General features: G+C 46.3%; 1 protein-coding gene across 4 annotated transcripts; it reads right to left on the minus strand.

Annotated features, from left to right (window-relative positions):
- Positions 1 to 3211: 3211 nt before the first annotated feature.
- Positions 3212 to 14614, minus strand: PRKAB1 (protein kinase AMP-activated non-catalytic subunit beta 1). 4 transcript variants are annotated; one of them, XM_034791222.1, is made up of 8 exons: positions 14596 to 14614; positions 10147 to 10323; positions 8959 to 9125; positions 7237 to 7330; positions 6816 to 6930; positions 5458 to 5591; positions 4917 to 4985; positions 3212 to 4836 (listed from the first exon to the last, which is right to left on the minus strand). In XM_034791222.1, exons 2-8 carry the CDS (start codon positions 10312 to 10314, stop codon positions 4759 to 4761), a joined length of 825 nt encoding a protein of 274 aa, XP_034647113.1. In that variant the 5' UTR covers positions 10315 to 10323; positions 14596 to 14614; the 3' UTR covers positions 3212 to 4758. The 4 variants fall into 4 exon arrangements, with proteins under 4 accessions (XP_034647113.1, XP_034647112.1, XP_034647110.1 ...); XM_034791221.1 differs by lacking the exon at positions 14596 to 14614 and adding an exon at positions 14284 to 14406; XM_034791219.1 differs by lacking the exon at positions 14596 to 14614 and adding an exon at positions 14117 to 14228.
- Between the last annotated feature and the right edge of the window lie 4197 nt (positions 14615 to 18811).

The following is an 18811-nucleotide window of genomic DNA, read 5'->3' on the forward strand; positions in this document are numbered from 1 at the left end:
TTCAGCCAATAGCTCAGACAAACAAGTTTCTTTACATGTGCAGGAGATAATGCTGCCCACTTCTTGTTTACATCACCTGAAAGAGATCAGACGTTTGCATGGGACTGTTGTAGCTGATGTCACAAGATATTTATGTGCCAGATACGCTAAAGATTCATATGCACCTTTATGCTTCAACCCCCATTCTAGAGAACATGCATCCATGGCCATGACAGGTTCTGCTCGCTAATGATCCAAAGCAGTGCAGTCTGATGCATGTTTATTTTCATCATCTGAGTCAGATGGCACCAGCAAAGAAGTCTGATTTTCTTTTTGGTGTTTCAGGTTCTGTAGTTTCCACATCAATGTTGCTCTTTTAACACTTCTGAAAGCATATTCCCTACCTTGTCCCTCTCAGATTTTGGAAGGCACTTCCGGTTTTTAAATCTTCGGTCAAGTGCTGAAGCTATCTTTAGAAATCTCACGTTGGTACTTTCTTTGCATTTTGTCAAATCTGCAGTGAAAGTGTTCTTAAAATGAACGGTTTCAGAGTAGCAGCCGTGTTAGTTTGTATCCGCAAAAAGAACAGGAGTACTTGTGGCACCTTAGAGACTAACACATTTATTAGAGCATAAGCTTTCGTGGGCTACAGCCCACTAGGGTGACCAGACGTCCCGATTTTATCGGGACTGTCCCGATATTTGCTTCGTTGTCCCGCGTCCCGACCAACGTTTGGTCGGGACGCGGGACAAAGAAATTTTCCCTGCCGCTCTGGCGCTCGGGCCTCCCCGCCGCCCCGGCTCCGCCCTCTCCTTCCCCCATTGGCTCCCTCCCCAAATCCCTGCCTCTTCCCCAGCATTCCTCCTCCCTCCCAGGCTTGCAGCATGGCGGCGCAAGCCTGGAGGGAGGGGATGGCGGCGGCGGTGCTTGGATCCTGGAGCTGGTGAGTCAGCTCCAGCACCCGGGCACCGGGCGGGCAAAGGGGGGGGGGCGGGCAAGGGAGGGAGACAGGGGGGCTCAGCTGTGAGCCCCTCCGCCGCGCCAGAGGGCTTCTGCCCGGGCTGCTGCACCCAGGGCCGAGAGTGCAGCCTGAAGGCTGCTCCAGCCCTGCAGCCCGCGGGGCAGCGCGGTGGGTCCAGTCGGGGGGCAGCGCGGAGCGGGCAGGGGCCAGGTGGGCGGCGCGGGGGCCTGGGCCGAATCCCTGCTGCTGCCGGAGAGCCCCGCGCCTCTCCGTCCCACTCGCAGCTGCAGCTCCTTTCCGGCGGGACGCGCCCCCCGACCTGCCCCACTCACATGCGGCGTGCGTCCAGCTGCTCCTTCCCGGCGGGAGGGAGACTAGGCGCGGGGGACACGCGCCGCATGTGCCCGGGGCAGCGGGAGGCGCGTCCCGCCGGGAAGGAGCCACAGCCGCGAGCGGGAGGGAGAGGCGCGGGGCTCCCCGGGGGATTCGGCCCCTGCCGCCCCCCCCCCCCGGCTCCTGCCCGCTCCGCGCTGCCCCCGCCCAGACCCACTGCGCCCCGCATATGCCCGTGGTGGGCCGCTCCGCGGGGACTCGGGGAGGGCAGCGTGCGGGGCCTGCTAATGCCCCAGGCCCTTTAAAACTTTTTTTTCCCTCCGTCCGCCCCCCCTTTTTTTGGCTCCGCCCCCGTCCCGATATTTTATACTGGTAATCTGGTCACCCTACAGCCCACTTCTTCGGATGTAAAATGAACGTGTGCTGGGTCATCATCTGAGACTGCTATAACATGAAATATATGGCAGACTGTGGGTATAACGAAGCAGGGGACATTGAACTCCTTGGGGGAGAATTGTGTCACAAATTTAGTAAACACATTAACAAGCATCATGAGCATGGAAGCATGTCCTCTGGAATGGAGGCCGAAACATGAAGGTGCATGTCTGGCATGTAAATACCTTGCAATGCTGGCTACAAAAGTGCTATGCAAATACCTGTTCTCACTTTCAGGTGATATATTGTAAATAAGAAGCAAGCATCATTATTTCCCATAAATGTAAACAAACTTGTTTCTTTTAGTAATTGGCTGCATAAGTAGGACCGAGTGGGCTTGTAGGCTCTAAAGTTTTACATTGTTTTGGTTTTGAGTGCAGTTATGTAACAAACAAACGAACAATCTACATTTAAAGTTGTGCTTTCACCATTAAGAGATTGCACTATGGTACTTGTATAAGGTAAATTGAAAAATACTATTTCTTTTATCATTTTTACAGTGCAAATATTTTTAATAAAAAATAATATAAAGCAAGCACTGCAAACTTTGTAGTTTGTGTTGGAATTGAAATCAGTGTATTTAAAAATGTAGAAAAACATTCAAAATATTTAATAAATTTCAATTGGTATTCTATTGTGTAACAGCACACTTAATTTTAACTATTAAGTTAACTGCAATTACTCGAAAGCCCTAATAATTAAGTATTTCCACACTAAGGGATTTAGGTGTTTCAAATGACAAAGTACTATTTTTTGTTTTTAGAAAGCGTGAGTGCGTTAATGTAAGTAAGTTAATGCTGTCTTTACAACATGAGCATCAAGTTTTTGGTGTGGTAATGTCCTTACTTTTGAGGCAGCCTTTCATTGCCCTGCTGTGGGCAGACGCTGTGAAAGCAATGGATATACTTTGGGACTCCAGCTGAGCTAATCTGCACTGCTGGAGCTGGTAATACGGAGTTCTGGGGCACTTAATGCTTCCTCCTTGCTGTTCAGAGCCCACCCCGGGCCCAGACTTCCTGTTGGCCCCTGTTCATAAATATTCATGTGCAGGCTGTGCTAGGTACAGACATTCACTCTCATCATGCCTCACCGTTGTCATGAACCGTAACAAACTGAAAACCGACCTTTCCGAGCAGTCACATATACCCAGCATCACAGAGGCCAACCAATGGAGATTGAACTGTGACAGCCTTAAACAAAAGGAAACCAAACCAAAAACAGGGGTGGAGAGCAGTCAGTTTTCCAGAAGTGAAATCCTTGGGTTTTCCAATTGCCAAAGGTCATTAGGAGCTTGGTTTACTCCCCCTCCACCCCTCTTAAAGTGTATTATTCTGTACCAGTGTGTGATGAGAGGATGTGTGTCAAAACTGGGTTTTATAAAAGTAGAGTAGCTACCACTTTAACCAGGGAGAGAAACTGCACAACTAGCCAAGCATTATGCCGCCAGCCAACCCCATATGGTCGTGGACAGTGGGGCTGACAGGAAACAAAAAACACATGATCCATTTTTCCTTAAAATGCTTTATATTTTAACTTGTTTCTGAAGAGGTCAGACAGTGACAGGAATTCCACATTTTCAAAGAAAACCCAATAGCAATGTACCCTGAACTACTCAAAATATTGTAACAATACAATTGAACAGTTCAGAAAACTCAAAAGGAGTCTTTTATCATTGACTGTATCACATCTAATCGTGGTCACCAAAGTCACCATCTGATTAGCTACCTGGTGGTTTTTGTAATTTGTACCCCTGTGTAGTAGGTCATGGACTGGAGGTCACTCTCGTCATTCTTATTGGCACTCAAAGGTGCCCAGGAAATGGACAGGCACTACGCATTCCCCAAGTTGGTCCCTCCAAGTCAGGCCTGAGGCACATTGGCAGGGAATTTTGCGTTGCCCCTACTGCATTCGTTTTGGGATCAAATAGATCATCAGTCTCTAAGAAAGGCAACCTGGCACCTTTTGTGAGAACGACATCCGTTTACATAAATATAAATAAAGCAGGAAGTGATAGAAACTGTTGGGAGTCCTTGCTGCAGAGACCACACGAACCTAAGTTGGCAGAGTCAAATGCAAATATAGATTCAGGGCCAATCCAGCCCTTGACATAAGTGGGTGCAGTGCCACTTCACAGGGGCCGCAGCCGCTTACATCAGCAGATGAGTTTTCCCCTCAATATCTCATTTACTAGACAGTTTTTAAAGTAACTTGGGAGTCACCTAACCATCAATTTGATAAAAGCTGATACTGAAGAATTAAAGCCCTTATGCTAAATTGGTCAATTTCCTTATAGGAACCCAGCCCAGTTTAAATCAGTCCTTATCGGCAAGAGAATTACAAATCTGTTACAAGAACAGATTATTGCAGGGTGCATTATATGGTCTACACAAAACCCAGCAATAAAGAACAATTGTCTTTATCAGCAATTCCACTGGGGAAAAGTTATTTCGGAGTTCTCATAAGAGAAACAATGCTGGAGCATCCCTCACATTGTTTAATCAGTAGACGGGTTGAGTACGTTTTCCAAACAAAAACAAGAAACAGTGAGTGTGGTAGTGGCAGCATCTCTGGCTTCGCCCAGAAAAGCTGCAACAGAAAGAATGCCGTTTTTCACATGTAGTCGAGCCAGGGAATGGGCTCTTTGTGGAGCTCAGTGGTAATATAATTGAATGTTTGAGCTTTATGATAAAAACAGCCACTCGACCAGCAAGGATCTTGCACTTCTGAGGATATTATTTTCTACAGCCTGTATCACTCATGAATGACATTTGAGCTGTCACTATCCCCATATTTCCCAGCCTCATTTCACTGGTAGATCCCAGGCGAGTTATTGAGATGAAAAAGTGACAGCACCACCAGCCTGGTCCTGGCTGAGTCTGAAAACTTCCAGATGGGACTGGGAGAACAAGGCAAATCTGAAACAACTGTGAAGTCTTTAAAACCGTATGAAATCAGAGTCTGTTTACAATAGCTTAGACCATGCATATGTTTTGGTTTAACGAAGAATTTGTTCCCTCTGGCACTTCATCACCCCAGGATACCTGGTCTAATCATATTGGCTTGTACAGCAATGTAGTCACATATTTTTTCTTGTAACGATGAGTGGCGCTGAGCACCATCACTCCATCCTAGGGAAGATGGAAAACAAGTTAGCACAATGTAATGGTTAACTAAATGTAACTGCTGTGATAAGGTCAGACTCCCTTACCTTGATAGAAAGTGCATAGAGGTGGTTCAGCATGACGTGATTGGGCTCAGGAAGTAGCGCTGGATCGCACTGAAAAGCATATAAAAGGAGGAGACAGAAAGTGGAAAAACTAAATTATGGCATATTGTCTTTCACAGGCAACCACTCAACAAATCTTTGTATTGGCTCCCCGTCAAAATTCCAATATAATCAAAGATCACTTAAGGTGGGACCAAGGGTATATATGGTCCCATATACCTTTCCTCCACCTAGGAATGGGCCTTTTCTCATTTCTTACAAGTTTGCTATGTTCTCAGAAGTTGAGATAATTTTGCAGTGTATAGATTAGGATTTATGGGTGGGGAAACGGTATTACTATTCTTCTTCCAGTTTTGAAAAAGGATCAGTAAAGAAGATAATTACAACTGTTTGAACTTGGGCAATAAAGATCTCACCCGTTAGGGGATGCTTCCAAGGTTTGGGATTGTTACAAGCAGCTCCAGTGCATGTCCAACCTCTCAAATACCTGACCCTGACCCAAAGAAAAAGGTTGCCTACTCACAGAAATGCCAGTGTCCTTATTCAGGATCACCTGCAGCAGGTGTGGTGGAAGAATAGGTGGAGTCTTGAAGCGTTCCTCTGGCTTAGAAACATAGGGATCCTGGTGGTAGGGTCCTGGGGGTGAACTTGATAGCTCTGTTAGGGAGATGTTAAAATATTTAACCTTAAAGAAGATAAACTCTTCAGCTACATTAAGCTGCAGTAGTAATTTCACATTCAGAAACATGTGTATGACAGAAGCTAATTGCGCTATAAAGTAAATCCTCCAGGAATTAGAGAGATGCCACACTTCCTGTACACCCTAGGTGAAGTCTTTGGTTTCCTGGGAGACATTTCCTGCTGGGCCAGAAACAAACTAAAAAATACAACCATCACCCAGCGCACTTGCAAGCTGCAGCTACACAGCACAGTAGGAAGTTCTGTCACATCATTTCAGAAATTAGTTCCTGTTCATAACACAGGGTTAATCTTGACACTGGTCTGCTCATCAGCAAGATACTACTCCAACAGCACACAAATATGGGAACACTACTAGCTGACAGAACGCAAAGGGAACCCACATTTCAGAATTTGGGAAGTTTTGTGAAGTTCAAGCACAAAGATCTGTAGCAAAAAGCCCAAGAGATGATTTTAAAGACTCCAGAGTCTGCCTACTGGAGACCAGCTGGGTAGGGTCAGCAGTCAGAACTTCAAAGGTTGGTCCTGAAGCTTTTTTTTTTTTTTTTTGGGGGGGGGGGGGGGGGATTTCCTTGCCCAGTATTTCTGCAGCACACATTCAGTATTAAGTGCTACCACAGATTATTTGCTTTTATGCTAGTTTTTGGCAGTCCTAACAAACAGCAGAATAAATCCCCTTCTTGGTGACAAAATATTACTGAAATTATTTCATGTATACAAAAGAGGCCAAGCTCGCAAATAGAATCCTCCAGGTACCCAGAACACTGCCATGGCATTCCCCACAAGTACACAACAATCCTGAAAAAAGGGATCAGAGGCAGGTCAGTCTCCATGACCTTCAAACTGCTGTCAAGGCGGTCAACCTCAGTATCAATTTTGAGGTAGCTACTGATTCACCAGGGAAATCTGAAATCACCATTTCATGTCACGCATTCAAATGGCAACCACTTACTACTGATCTAGATGGGGTTTGATCAGTGACCTGTACTCTGCTACAATCTCCTCACTCATTCCAGCTTCTCTCCTTTTACATTTCATGATCCCTACACATATCCCCAACAGTTTGGGTATAAAAAGTGAGATTCTTCTACTTTGGGGATTTAACTCAAGACCAGGAATTAAATGTAGAGGGTATTTACGTAACTTCAAGCACGTGGTATAAGTTTACAAATGGATTCATACCAGACATATCTGAGCATTTTTGGGAGTCCACCATTAAAGCATCAAATACTTCAAAGTCAGTTTTCTTCACCTGAATGATGTTGTTAACCGTACCAAGCTGGCTGGTTACTACTGGCTAGGAAGAAACAGAGGCAAAAAGTCACAAATCAGAAGGTATGCAGGGTTAATAATATTCTACAGACTTGAAAAACCAATGTCCCACAGTCCTCATCGCCTACTTCTTGTTTAGTCTCTGGTTATTTAACAGACTGGCTCAGTTACCTAGGCCGGCTGGGGCCGGGAACATTTCACCCGATCAAACAACCAATTGCTAGTGTTAGCAAAGGCCCTTTCCTTTAGGTTAGCATGGAAGCCAACTCATTTCTCCCATTCATGTGCATGAATCATCTTGTAAACCCGCAGGATCACATAAAAATGTTACCTCCGAAGGATCATGCGTCCACTGACCATCCACATAAAACTTGTACTGGTGCTCTCCTTCTGGAAGATCCAGGATTGCTACGAAGTTATTGTGGCTGTGATTTCAGAAAAATACACGAACAATTAACCTTTTATTCTGAAAAATCTGTCCATCTACAGACTCGCTACAATTATTATAAGATAAAGAATGCAAAGATCTCAAACGGAATCTTTCAGAAAATTCCTGAAGGTAATGACCCTTTTAAGACAGCATGCGAGGCAATCCAATGCAATAATCTAAATGTACCGCAACAAGCTAAAGCTAATGAGTACCTCCTCAGTGACAGCCGAGTCCCATCTCTTCATACGCACAACTTGTTTCACGTTAACACTGATCACCAGAAAATCCAGGCTCCCGGTGTCAAAGGGTTAATGTTGTGTTTTTTGAAAAGCATTCTTCTTGCATCTTTGTTACTCAATACAACGTGACAGCACACTAGTTTTGGCCCATCAGCCAGAGCGTCACATACAAGATAAGGATATATTGGAGTGAACTTGCTTTTCAGCACCTTCCATCACAAATCTCGCCGTCAAACGAACAAGAACTGCGAAAATGAAAGCAGCAACTGCCAGAAAAACTGCTGAGTAGAGGCAGTTTGAGCAGATTGCCATCCCTGTGCTACGAGCTTCCTGCCTGTTTTGAGGTCTTCGCAGTAGCTCAGAGAGAAGTCCTGCAACACTAACAGTCCTCCATTCCTCACTTCTTCCCAGGGATGGGGGCAAAGTCTGCAGATGAAAGTGTCCAGAGAGGCAGTTTTTGCTGTTTGAGTTTGGAATGTGTGTCTAGTTGAAAGGGACTTTGTAGGAGAGTTTACTTGATTCACTATAGTGACTGCCAATTGCAAATTAAAGGGGGACAGATGTCTCTCTTTTCTAAACATTACATCTGAAGGAGACAAACCTACTTTTCTCCCCCACCCCCGGTTATTACTTCTTTGTACTTTTGCTAGGAGAGGTCTAAGTTGTCAGATGAGGAATCTGAGACTAGACAAACACTACAGACCACCATGCCAAAACTACCTCCCTCGCCTATTGATCTGACCCTGGCATCCAGTTCTTTGAATCCTTCCACTGCCTCCCCTTGAAGCATTGCACCATGTTTAAGCTTCTCGTTTGCCCCTCCAAAGCCCCTTATAATTCCATCCTGGCATGTGTCTTTGGCCTTGCTTCCCACTACGTTCCCCACTCAATCTGTCCAGTCTGAAAATTATCCTAGTATTGATGCTCCATTGGTCCCCTTTTCCCTACTCCTGTCTCCATAATTTCTCCCACGCTGCTTATGGATGGAATGCCCTTCTCAAACCCACCAAGCCATCACCCTCTTTATTAAAGTCCCTAAAAAACACTTTGGGGCAATATAGCTAAAAACACTTGTGGATTTCCCACTGTGTCCCATCTTCTACATCTACCTTTAGGCAGTAAACCCTGCATGGCAGGGACTGTGGTGTGTCTTTTCCACAGTGCCAAGCAAATAACTATTTCCATGGGACAATTTTCACCTCCGGCAGTCAGAGTGTCCCACCATTCAAATACTGACAGTTAGCATGATACATTAAGATTTCTCCTCTTAAGAGCTCTCAAAGCTAACAGAGGTATGCAATAATCTAAGTGTAACAATAACATGACCCTATTTGCTTCCAACTTTAGATAGAATGCCAGTGATGCAATGTAACAAGTTTGTTACCTTCTTGTAAGAGGAAGTTTACTCCAGTTGTTGAAGGAACCTGACAGATAAACCTCTTTCCCTCCCGCAGTCCAGCGAAAGACTGTTGGCCGATTTTGAACCGGGACTTTTTCACTCACTTCCAGATCTTGCTGCCAAGCTAGAAATTCCTCTCTCTCTCGTGGAGCCTAGAAGCACAAAACTTTACTCAACAGAAGTTCTACGTTGGCTCCTTTGCCCTGTGAAAGGAGAGGTAAGCTTAGAGAAAGGTAACATTTGACTAAAGGTATCCTCAACCCTATGTGTGTTCTTCAACATTCCCATAAATTGGAAACAAGTGCAGGTAGCCACTGTTATATCAGAGACAGAAGTTGGTATCTCAACAGTTTGCAAGCCAGCTTGTAAATATTTTTAAATAACCCATAAGTGGAAAGATTAGTAGCCTTCCAAATTGGCAGATGATATTAAAACAGAATGCAAAACAATTAAACCAGAGAAGTAACTATCATTAAGGGGGAGAAGCACACAAAGTAGCTGCATATATTTAAACTGAGGGGTAAAAAATAAATTAAAAAGGAATTTCTTGTATAAGGCATTTGTTAGACCCTGCAAAATGCCTTCCATAGAGAACTTGCAACTGGACCACAGGAAGGTTATTGCTGTCTGCAGGGTACAGCTTAACGCAACATATGATGAATTAAGTTGGAAGACCGTGAGCTAAACATTCTTATTCCACCCAACAATGGGAACAGACCAAAATTAGGACTATTAGAAATTAATACTAAATAGGGAACTCTGACAGAACTTTTAAAATGGAAAGAATCATCATCTGGAATGTTACTGAGTTTGGTGATTAAAAAAGCATAAAAAGAGCTTAAAAGATATGGCAAAGGAAAGTGGTGTATTAATATACAACACTGGGCGAGGGCTTAGAGCCAATTTCTTATTAGTTTTCCTACAATTTTTGTTAAAAACGTAGTATTTCATTCACAGAAATCTTCTAAAAGGTTAGAAGAAGAAATAAGGTTTTCTTCCCTTAAAAAAAAGAGAGAAAGTCAGTAATGCTTCAAGTTTCTAAAACTGAGTTTATACAGAAAATTGGCTAAAATATCACTAATATCACTTCCAAATATACAGCTTGATAGAATGTCTAGCTACAAGGTGCCAGTGTCGGGTTATGACAGAAGGAGCCGCCATAACTTATGATACCTTTATTTCCTCAGAATGGAACAAGTCTGCATCTTCAGGACTATCCATCAAGATTTTTGGTCTATCACCTTCTTTTGTACTAATGGCTCCACCAGAATTGTCTCTTCGGGGCGTCTTATGGCCCCCATGACGCTCCATACCAGCTCGCTCACTGCTTGTATTCCCCATTTTAAGGCCCTGAAAAGAAAAGAAATCGCCTTATCCAGTGTGACACACACATATTAGTGAAATTTGAGCTCTGCCATTTTGCTTGTAGAAGAGACTACAGAAATAAACCCATGGCAAAACAGACAGTGATAAATCAGACACGCACAGCAATACAAAGGCAGCCATAAAAAACAGTAGAAAGATATTTCTACTCCTTTCATGCATACACAGTACTGACGGACAGCGTAGTAATTAGTAGACCATAACAGCTTGACTTGTATTATAAGCGACACTGGAGGAATGGAACATACAGATACCCCCTGACCCGACTCCACACCCTTAGCATAGACCAGTGGATAGGACACTAAGCAAGGAATTAGGAATAAGAGCCTTGTCTTCGGACGTACGGAGTTGAAGAAAATCATTCAATTACTCTATCCTACAAACATCTTTAAAATATACTATGCCTAGAACAACAAGCTTGCTCCTAAGGCAAAAGGGAGAACTATAAGGAAAGCTTGCATATAGCCTGTTTGTGTTGCAAAATAAATCCTGACAACTTTGAAGCCTCAGCATGCAGGTAGTTGTCACAAAAGCACAATCTCTCCTGTGATCCTTCAGAGATACTAATCATAAGATAAGGTCCTCTATTGTACCACTCAAAAAATGCTAATATCAGGGTGCTTAGTCCTGGAGCCCCAAAACCAACATCTCTACAATTTGAGCTAAAGGAAGATTTCTTTTCTTTTCCTGTTAACGAAGCCTTATGTTCTTTCTATGCAGAAGCCAGCCAATATAGGCACACACATTCATACTACAGTCAATGGCAAAAAAAAAGAAAACCCACACAAATATTGATGTCAATAAGAACTTGTCTGGGCTCAAAACTATCCACAAAAATATCAATAAATTTTACTTAATTAAAATGTTCTTCAAACATAGCCAGTGCAGTAGTTTTCAGAAAGATCTACCTACTACAAGAAAGTTTACAGGGGCGATAAGTTCTTTTTGAGATTGAGGGAGACAGATGTTTGAAGCTGGTGCATTTGTCTAATCAAGGTTTATTTTTAAAACTAACAGAAGCAGTCTGATGAATTTACCCACAGTAACTGTGAAAAAGAGGGAAGAGGATAATTTCATCCTCAGTTTACTCATCAGTTTCATTAATTACTTGGATTGTTTTTTTAAACCTCATTCCAAGCGTAACAGGTGTCAAGTCTATTAAACCTCAGGTCAGGGATCCCACCAACATACCAAGCCAGCCCCAGATCTGGGGTAAAATTTTCATAAGGGCTTCTGGGACTTCTGTTTCTCAGTTCTATTGGTTTTCAGTGAGACTAAGGCGCCTAAATGCCTAGGGCCCAGACAAACAAAGGGTCTTAAGCATTGCAATGCCTACCTTTGAGGCATGAAGAAAATAACTGAAATCCACAAATCCTGGATTAGGCGCCTTTGCTCCCTTTACAATGAATGGGGAGAGAAAGGCTGGGGAGAGAGCTGCCTATGCTAGTAAATGGGAGAGACTGATGAGAGGGGTGTGTCCAAAGCCCCACCTAAGTCTGGGTTACAGGGAGCCTCCTATTTCTACTTGCCATCCAAATTTTATTGCCATCAGATATATATTGGAATGATAAAGTTGAATGTCTAATAGCAAACTGCACAAGTGCAGCCTTTTCTATTGCTGGTAACAAGTGTGAGAGTCTAGATTTAACCTTCAATTTAAGAGTCACTAAGTTATTTACTGAGTCAGTTTTCTCTTATGAAAATTTATAACTGAAAGTCCTTATAATACTCATCAACAATTCATTGATACACTGTTAAGAACTTCTTCCAATCTCCCTTTTTAGCAATCCCATAAAGTTACAATATCCAGACTCCAGTATCTCAGATAAAAATTCCAAAATCTGCCAATTCACCAACTCAATTACTAATTGTAATATTGGTAGGAACCCTTCCCATCCCATCTATCCATATACAAACTATCAATATACAGAAACACTGAAGTTGTATAAGAAAATTTAAATACTTGATAATTACTATTAATCTATTTAAAACATGAGTGTTGCCACATTAGGACAACCTTTTTAAGTAATTAACTCATTATTTCAAGTTTCAACTACTTTTTCTTTTATTTCACAATAGCCAATCATTTCTGTATGTTAAGTGTTCATAGTGTTATTTTTTTTAAAGCTCAAGGAACAAAAACTCCCAGCAGAACAAACCTGGAAGATGTCCATTAATTACCCCATAGTCTCAGCAGTTCTCAAACTTTAGCAACCCAAGGACCCCCCAAGCTCCTGCTGAGCCCCCACTCCATCCCTTCCCCCAAGGCCCCACACCACCTCTTCCCCTCCCCTGAGCCAGGGGTGTAGCCAGCATGGGATATTTGAGTGGGCCCCAACTTCAGGTGAGTGGGCAATTATGGGGGGGCTGGGAGGGCCTGCCTCCCTCCCCCCCCTGCAGCTGGTCTTGCAGTGGGTGATGGATGGACCCTCTGGCCAGGGGCTCCCCAGGCACTCACCCAGCTCCGGCAGGAGATGCTGCTCTCAAGCGTGCATGGCTCCTGGCTCCCTTCCAGGTCCCACCACCCCATGCAGGGGCTGGCTTTTTTTTAAGTTTTCTACCGCCGCTAGGCACCTGCTCGCTCTCCTCCCAGTAGCAGATTAGCCACTGGACCAACCTGGGCCCCAGAAAAATGGGCGCTCCCAGGCCCTACCCACTCTGCCCAGCGCTCCAGCCTGGGACTGGGGTCGGGATGCAGGGGCTTGCCCCACTCCACCCGCCTGGTGCTCCAACCAGGGCACGGGCGCTTGTCCCACTCCATCTGCCCCACCGGCGCTCCAGCCGGGGTGTGGGGGCTTGCCCGGGCAGGAGCACCAGGTGGACGGAGTGGAGCAAGCCCCGGCACCCCAACACCACTCTTTGGCTGGAGTACCAGGCGGGCAGAGTGGAGCAAGCCCCGGCACCCCAACCCTGGCAGCAAAGAACAAGATTCCAGCCTCAAAAGTGATTGGTGGCAGGCTGTTTCTGTAGAGTAAAAAGTCATGGAGTCAGTTTCACGCTGCCCCTTTAGTCTTCTGGGATAGAACCATAGAAACACAGGCTTGGACGGGCCCCCTAGAGGTCATCTGGTCAAGCCCCCTCTAGTGAAGCTGAGCCACGTATACCTAGATCATCGCTGATGGGTGGTTTTCTACAGCCCCCAGCCATCACCTCCCTCAAGAACCGATGCACCATTGGCAGCGGCCGCAAAGGGCTCCCTTGCCGTGCGTCGCCACCAGGCCCCCCATGGGCGGCTCCCGGGAGTGGGAGGAGAGCTCGCGCTCCCTGGCCCCCTGGCCGCGGTGATTTCGTGTCAGCGCTGGTGGGTGTGGTCACGTGTCTATCAGAAATGAGACCCACGAACTCGCTAGGTGGGGCACGGATCTCCCTCCTCCCCCCCCCCCGCCCCGCCCCAGCGCGGATAAAGGGGCCGCGAGCCCCCGAGCCCGGGTTCGCCAGGAACTCCGCCCCGAACCCCGGCTCCTCTCGGGCAGCGCTGGGAGCCCGCCCCGCACGCAGGTCACGGCACCGCCTGGGGGGCCTAGGACAGGCCGCGCCTCCTTCCCCTCAGCCCCACCCCCAGCCTTCTCCCAGCCGCTTTCCACGGGCCTCCGGGGCGGGGCAGGGCGGGGCCTCGCCGCCCATCGCCTCAAGGTCACTGGGCCGGGCCGGCCGCTTGGCACCGCCTCCCCAGGCCGCCGCCCCCGGGCAGACTCCCCGCTTCACGGCGATACCCAGCGGGTCCGGGCTGGAGCGACGGGACCCGCCACCCGCATCTCACCGGCTGCCGCCCGAGTTTGCCTCAGAAACCTCTTCGGAATCCTGCCCCGTCCGTTCTCCCGCCCGGGCTACTTCCGCTTCCGGCGACCCCTGTGCCCCCCTCTCCCTGCCCCCTGCGGCGCGCTTCCGCTACAACCGTTCCGTCCGCCCGCGGCGTAACACTCCAACCTGCCCCCCGGAGCTGCACTTCCGGTCACTAGCGCCGCCTTCCCCCGAACTTCCGGTCACTCTGCTCCCCTCGTCCCTGCACTTCCGGCTGTCGCCGCCGCGCTCCGGCAGGACTCGGGGCGTGGGGGAGAGACCAGCAGCAGCAGCAGCGGGGGCGGCGCACTGCCGGGGGGGGAGGCAACCCCCCTGACCCCGGGAGCGGGGCCCACTCCCCTGACCCCAGGAGCGGGGCCCATCCCAGGCTCTGCAGGTCAAGGGATGCCCCTTATCGGGAGCCTCAGGGCCCACCCCCGCTCCTCGGTAGCATCTGACCGTGCAGCGGCTCCCACGTCGCGTTACCAACGTGCCGTGACACAGCAAATGGCTGCGTGGGGTAGCCAGGGTGGAAGAGGATACGTGGGGGTGGGGATGTTCTCCAAGCCTCGGCCCCCCGTGGCACCACGGCTTGCAGCGTAGTGCACCGCTTTTCGTAATCCGATTCCTCCTTCTTGGGCCTCTGCTCAGCAGTGCAACAGCTAACAAGGTCGCCATTGAAATTGTCAGCAGTAGGCTTCAGGGTTCATGCATCCCTAGGGATGAGTAGGAGCACTTTACTTTGTGCTCAGAGCTATTGGTAATGCGTTCCCCGTGAGTTAGGAGGCCTGGCTGACATTACACCGGTGACTGGTATGGTTTATGCAGGGCCATAACAGTGCTGTCCATGTATTATAAATCATCATCCCATTTCCTGACCAGCATGTCCACATCCAGGATTCTCCCATGTGCCAAAGTATAATTTTGTCCCATAAAGCCTGTGTTTGGAGCCCCGTTTTCTTACAGCTGTTAAGGCTGGAGACCTGGGAAGCAGGAGCTTATCTGAAATAGTGCTGAAAGAGTCTGGCAGAGCTTTTCCACCCACTAGTTTATTACAGCAATGGAATTACTCCCTTTCCTTTTAAATACAGTCATGGGCCCCCCTCTGTGATTTTTCCAATTTGCCTGGCACAGGGCACAGCATAAAACTCCCACCCCCCCGTGCCAGCCTCCTGTGCTGGTGCAAAAGGGAACCCTCCGTCGCCTCAGCACATTCGCCATAAGATTCATTTTCTCATTGCTAGACCTGATTTAAAGCAGAATGGAAATTACTTCAGATTCTTGCATAACAGGTTCCTGTATTTGTAGGGTCACACATATGTTCCTTTAAAAAATTTAATTAGCAAGAAGATCCAAAATGCCAATTGTAATTAAAAATGTTCCTGGTGAGAAGAGTTTCTCACTTTCCAAATTGGCAGATGTCTGGGCTCAGTCAAATAGCAGCAGGTAATTTTGCAAAGGCTTTAGGGCTTAATCCTGCCCTCATTGAGGGAAACAGCATAACTTGCACTCACTTAATTGGGAGCAAGATCAGGTGTAGTTTCTGTAGGGCCAGAAAAGCTATGTTCTCCACTGCAACCAGTTTACATGGCTATGGAAGGCTTAACCTCAGCATTAGGGGAACCCTGAGTGGCACAGAGCTTCATCATTAGGGGAACCCTGAGTGGCACAGAGCTACTGTAGCAGCTCTTATACCCTTTTCTTGGCTGTTGGTGTCAGGGATGTGGCATCCTTAAAGACTTCTGAAGTGTCACATGGAAAGAAGTGTCACCATAGCAAAGAGAAAGTCAGCAGAGAAGCGCTGCCCACACATCTCACAAACATGAGTCACTCAAAACCCAAATCAGCGGATATACTGACATTAACATGTGATATGAAATGGACCTTTATTTGATTTTACTTTCTTGGGTTCATGTCCATCAGGTTCCTCCAGGTCAGGGCTGTGGCACACTGACACAGGAGCTGTGTGGAAGCTTGCCAGGGCCAACGCTCAGTTAGTTTTTCGTTTGTAGGGATATACTTGAATCAAAACCCCAAACTCAAACATGCCCAGAGCTTGGATCCAGATCTGAATTTTCTAGCTCAGGCCCAACCACCACAGCTGGCATTAATTGCTGCCCTTCATTGACAGTCTCAGCAGAGAGACCAAGGGCTGAACAGGCCCTGGATACTAAATTCCCCCTCTTACCCAATCCCTCCAACTCAGGATTATGGCTCATTGGTGGGGACAGGTGGATAAACCTGCATTGTTGCTGTCCTGAGCATAAACAGAGGACAGGTGTCTCCAGCGTTTCTTACAGCAGCACTAACATCTCATAAAAATATTACAAAAGAATTGTAGGCTACTTAGTTCATCACACTTTCTTCTTTGCTTTTCTTAACTCTAGCTAGTGCTCCCCTGTGACTTTTTACGTTCCTTAACTATTCAGGTTCCCCCACTCTAGATTCTGCTTCTCCTTCATAGTCCAACTTAACTCCTCTGTTCTCTGTCAAGTTAAAAAAATAAAACCTCTTTCTGGAATCAATAGCAAATTAAACATCTGATCCTGTGCTTGTCCAAGCCTCAGCTAGCTAGAGCATCATTTGGGTGATATCATTATGTTGTATGTGTTCTGGCTGGGTCTGAATGAGACTTCCAAGCTATTCCACATGCCTGCTTTCAAGGAATTCAAAGCCTCCAAGCCTTGGACTGTGTGACCCTAAAGCAGCCCAGTGTCAGAGAGAAAGGGACTCGCTGGTACCAGGCATAGCTGCTGACTCGGTGGGTGCTCCAGGGCTCAAGCACCCACCGAAGAAAAAAAATAGGGCGTGCTCAGCACCCACGAGCCACCAGTAAATGGCAGGAAGGTGGAAAGAACCCACTGGCAAAAACAAAAATCAGTGCCTGTGGTACCAGGTAATGAGTTTCAGCTGGCCTGACCAATGGAGTGTACCCAATGCAGTGTGGTTATAATCTGTATCCAAAAGGTGTCATGCAAGAAGTCATTGAAAAACTAATAACTCACTGATCATTAATATTCTTGCGTGACCAAAAACATTTGAAGTCCCATTACATAGAAATCAGCAGGGGGCTGGGAAGACCACAGGAAGGGAAGAACAGCATGAGGTCATCCAGACTCTTGAAGCAAGGTCAATGAACTTTAAGAGAGATGCTTTCCAAAGGTTTACTGGTCCATAAAGGGAGGGGCAGAGAACACCCAAGTTATCCATCGCTAGATAGACACTAGGGGCCAGAGCTCTTGCAAGCTGAGAAAGGAAGGGTTGAAGACTCTGGGAACTGAATATAGGTGAGAAACCTGCTTAGGCAAAAATCATAGAAATGTAGGCCAGGAAGGGACCTCGAGAGGTCATGTAGTCCATCCCCTGCCCTGAGGCCGTATTAAGTATACCTAGGTTGTCCTTTTCAGATAATGATACTTAGTAAAAATAGGTGAATATTGCACAAACATTTCTTTAAATATAAATTCAGATTTTTAAATGAATTTGCTCCAGGTGTGTTTAAGTCCCTTTGTCTTCACTGTCCATTAACATGTATGAGCTAGAGTTTCCCAACTGCTTATGGAAAGCAAATGTTATGCTTGGACATTCAAATGCTTACAGAGAACTACTTGTCCAGTCAGGGAACAGAAACAATACCATGTGATCTAGTTGACCAATCATAATTAAGCAACATAGCTTGGATTTCAAATGGTAAACCACAAGGTGAAAGAAATGGCTGAAAAAATTCATTGAATAACAAATCCATTTGAGAAAAACCACAATCCACATACAGACATTCCACAAGTTGCAAAAAGCAAAATTAATTGAATATTACTTATTAAGTATTATTCACTCAGCTGTTTATCATCTCATAAGTGGTGTGTGAGGTTCAGTTAGGTAATGTTTGTAAAACGTTTTCGAGATAAAGTGTTACATGAGGTACATGTTTTTTATGTCGTCATTAACAAAAAGAAAGGGGCAAATCTGTCTCCCTTTACTACCGTCTGTAGCCTGTTTGAAGTCAAGGGGAATACTCAGGTGAGTAAAGCAAGCAGGACATGGCCCTACTATTAAAACTGACAAGCAGCGTCACATTCAGAAATTAATTTTTAAAAGGATTTTTTTTATTATCCAGAATAATGATGTCATAATTAGAGCTGGCTGGGAATTTTCTGACAGAGTTTTGTCAGAAAATGCCAATTTATCGCCCTGAGATGTTTTGCAGAAATCTCTCTGGTTTGACAAACTTCTGGTGAGCCTCAGGAAGGGTTCCAATGCAAACCTAGGGCCTCCAGCTCTGAGCAGCCCATCCTGCGAACAGCCACTGCCAGACAGCCTGGGCTTCATAAGTCTGCAGCTTTGGGGTAGCCCCTCCATGCCAGGGCTTCTAGAGCTGCCAGGTTTCCTGCCATGGAGCAGCAGCCTAGAAACCCAGGGGGCTCTCAAGCTTGATGCGACAGAGCCAGAAGCTGGGCAGCCCTGGAATCCATGGCTCTAGGCTCCCAGCTAGAACAGCAGGAGTGAAACTGACAAGAATATCAGTTTCAGTCAGCAGCTGCTGGGGTCTCTGGGAGCATATTTTGTTTTGGAAACATCCTCTGTTGGTTCCCATGAACTGGGCTTGAGAGCCCAAGCAGCTGCCCGAGCTGTAATGTCCACACTGCTATTTTTAGCATGCTAGCTCGAGCCAAGCTAG

The sequence above is a fragment of the Trachemys scripta genome, chromosome 15 (assembly GCF_013100865.1).
Source record: "Trachemys scripta elegans isolate TJP31775 chromosome 15, CAS_Tse_1.0, whole genome shotgun sequence".
In the NCBI taxonomy this organism is placed as follows: Eukaryota; Metazoa; Chordata; order Testudines; family Emydidae; genus Trachemys; species Trachemys scripta.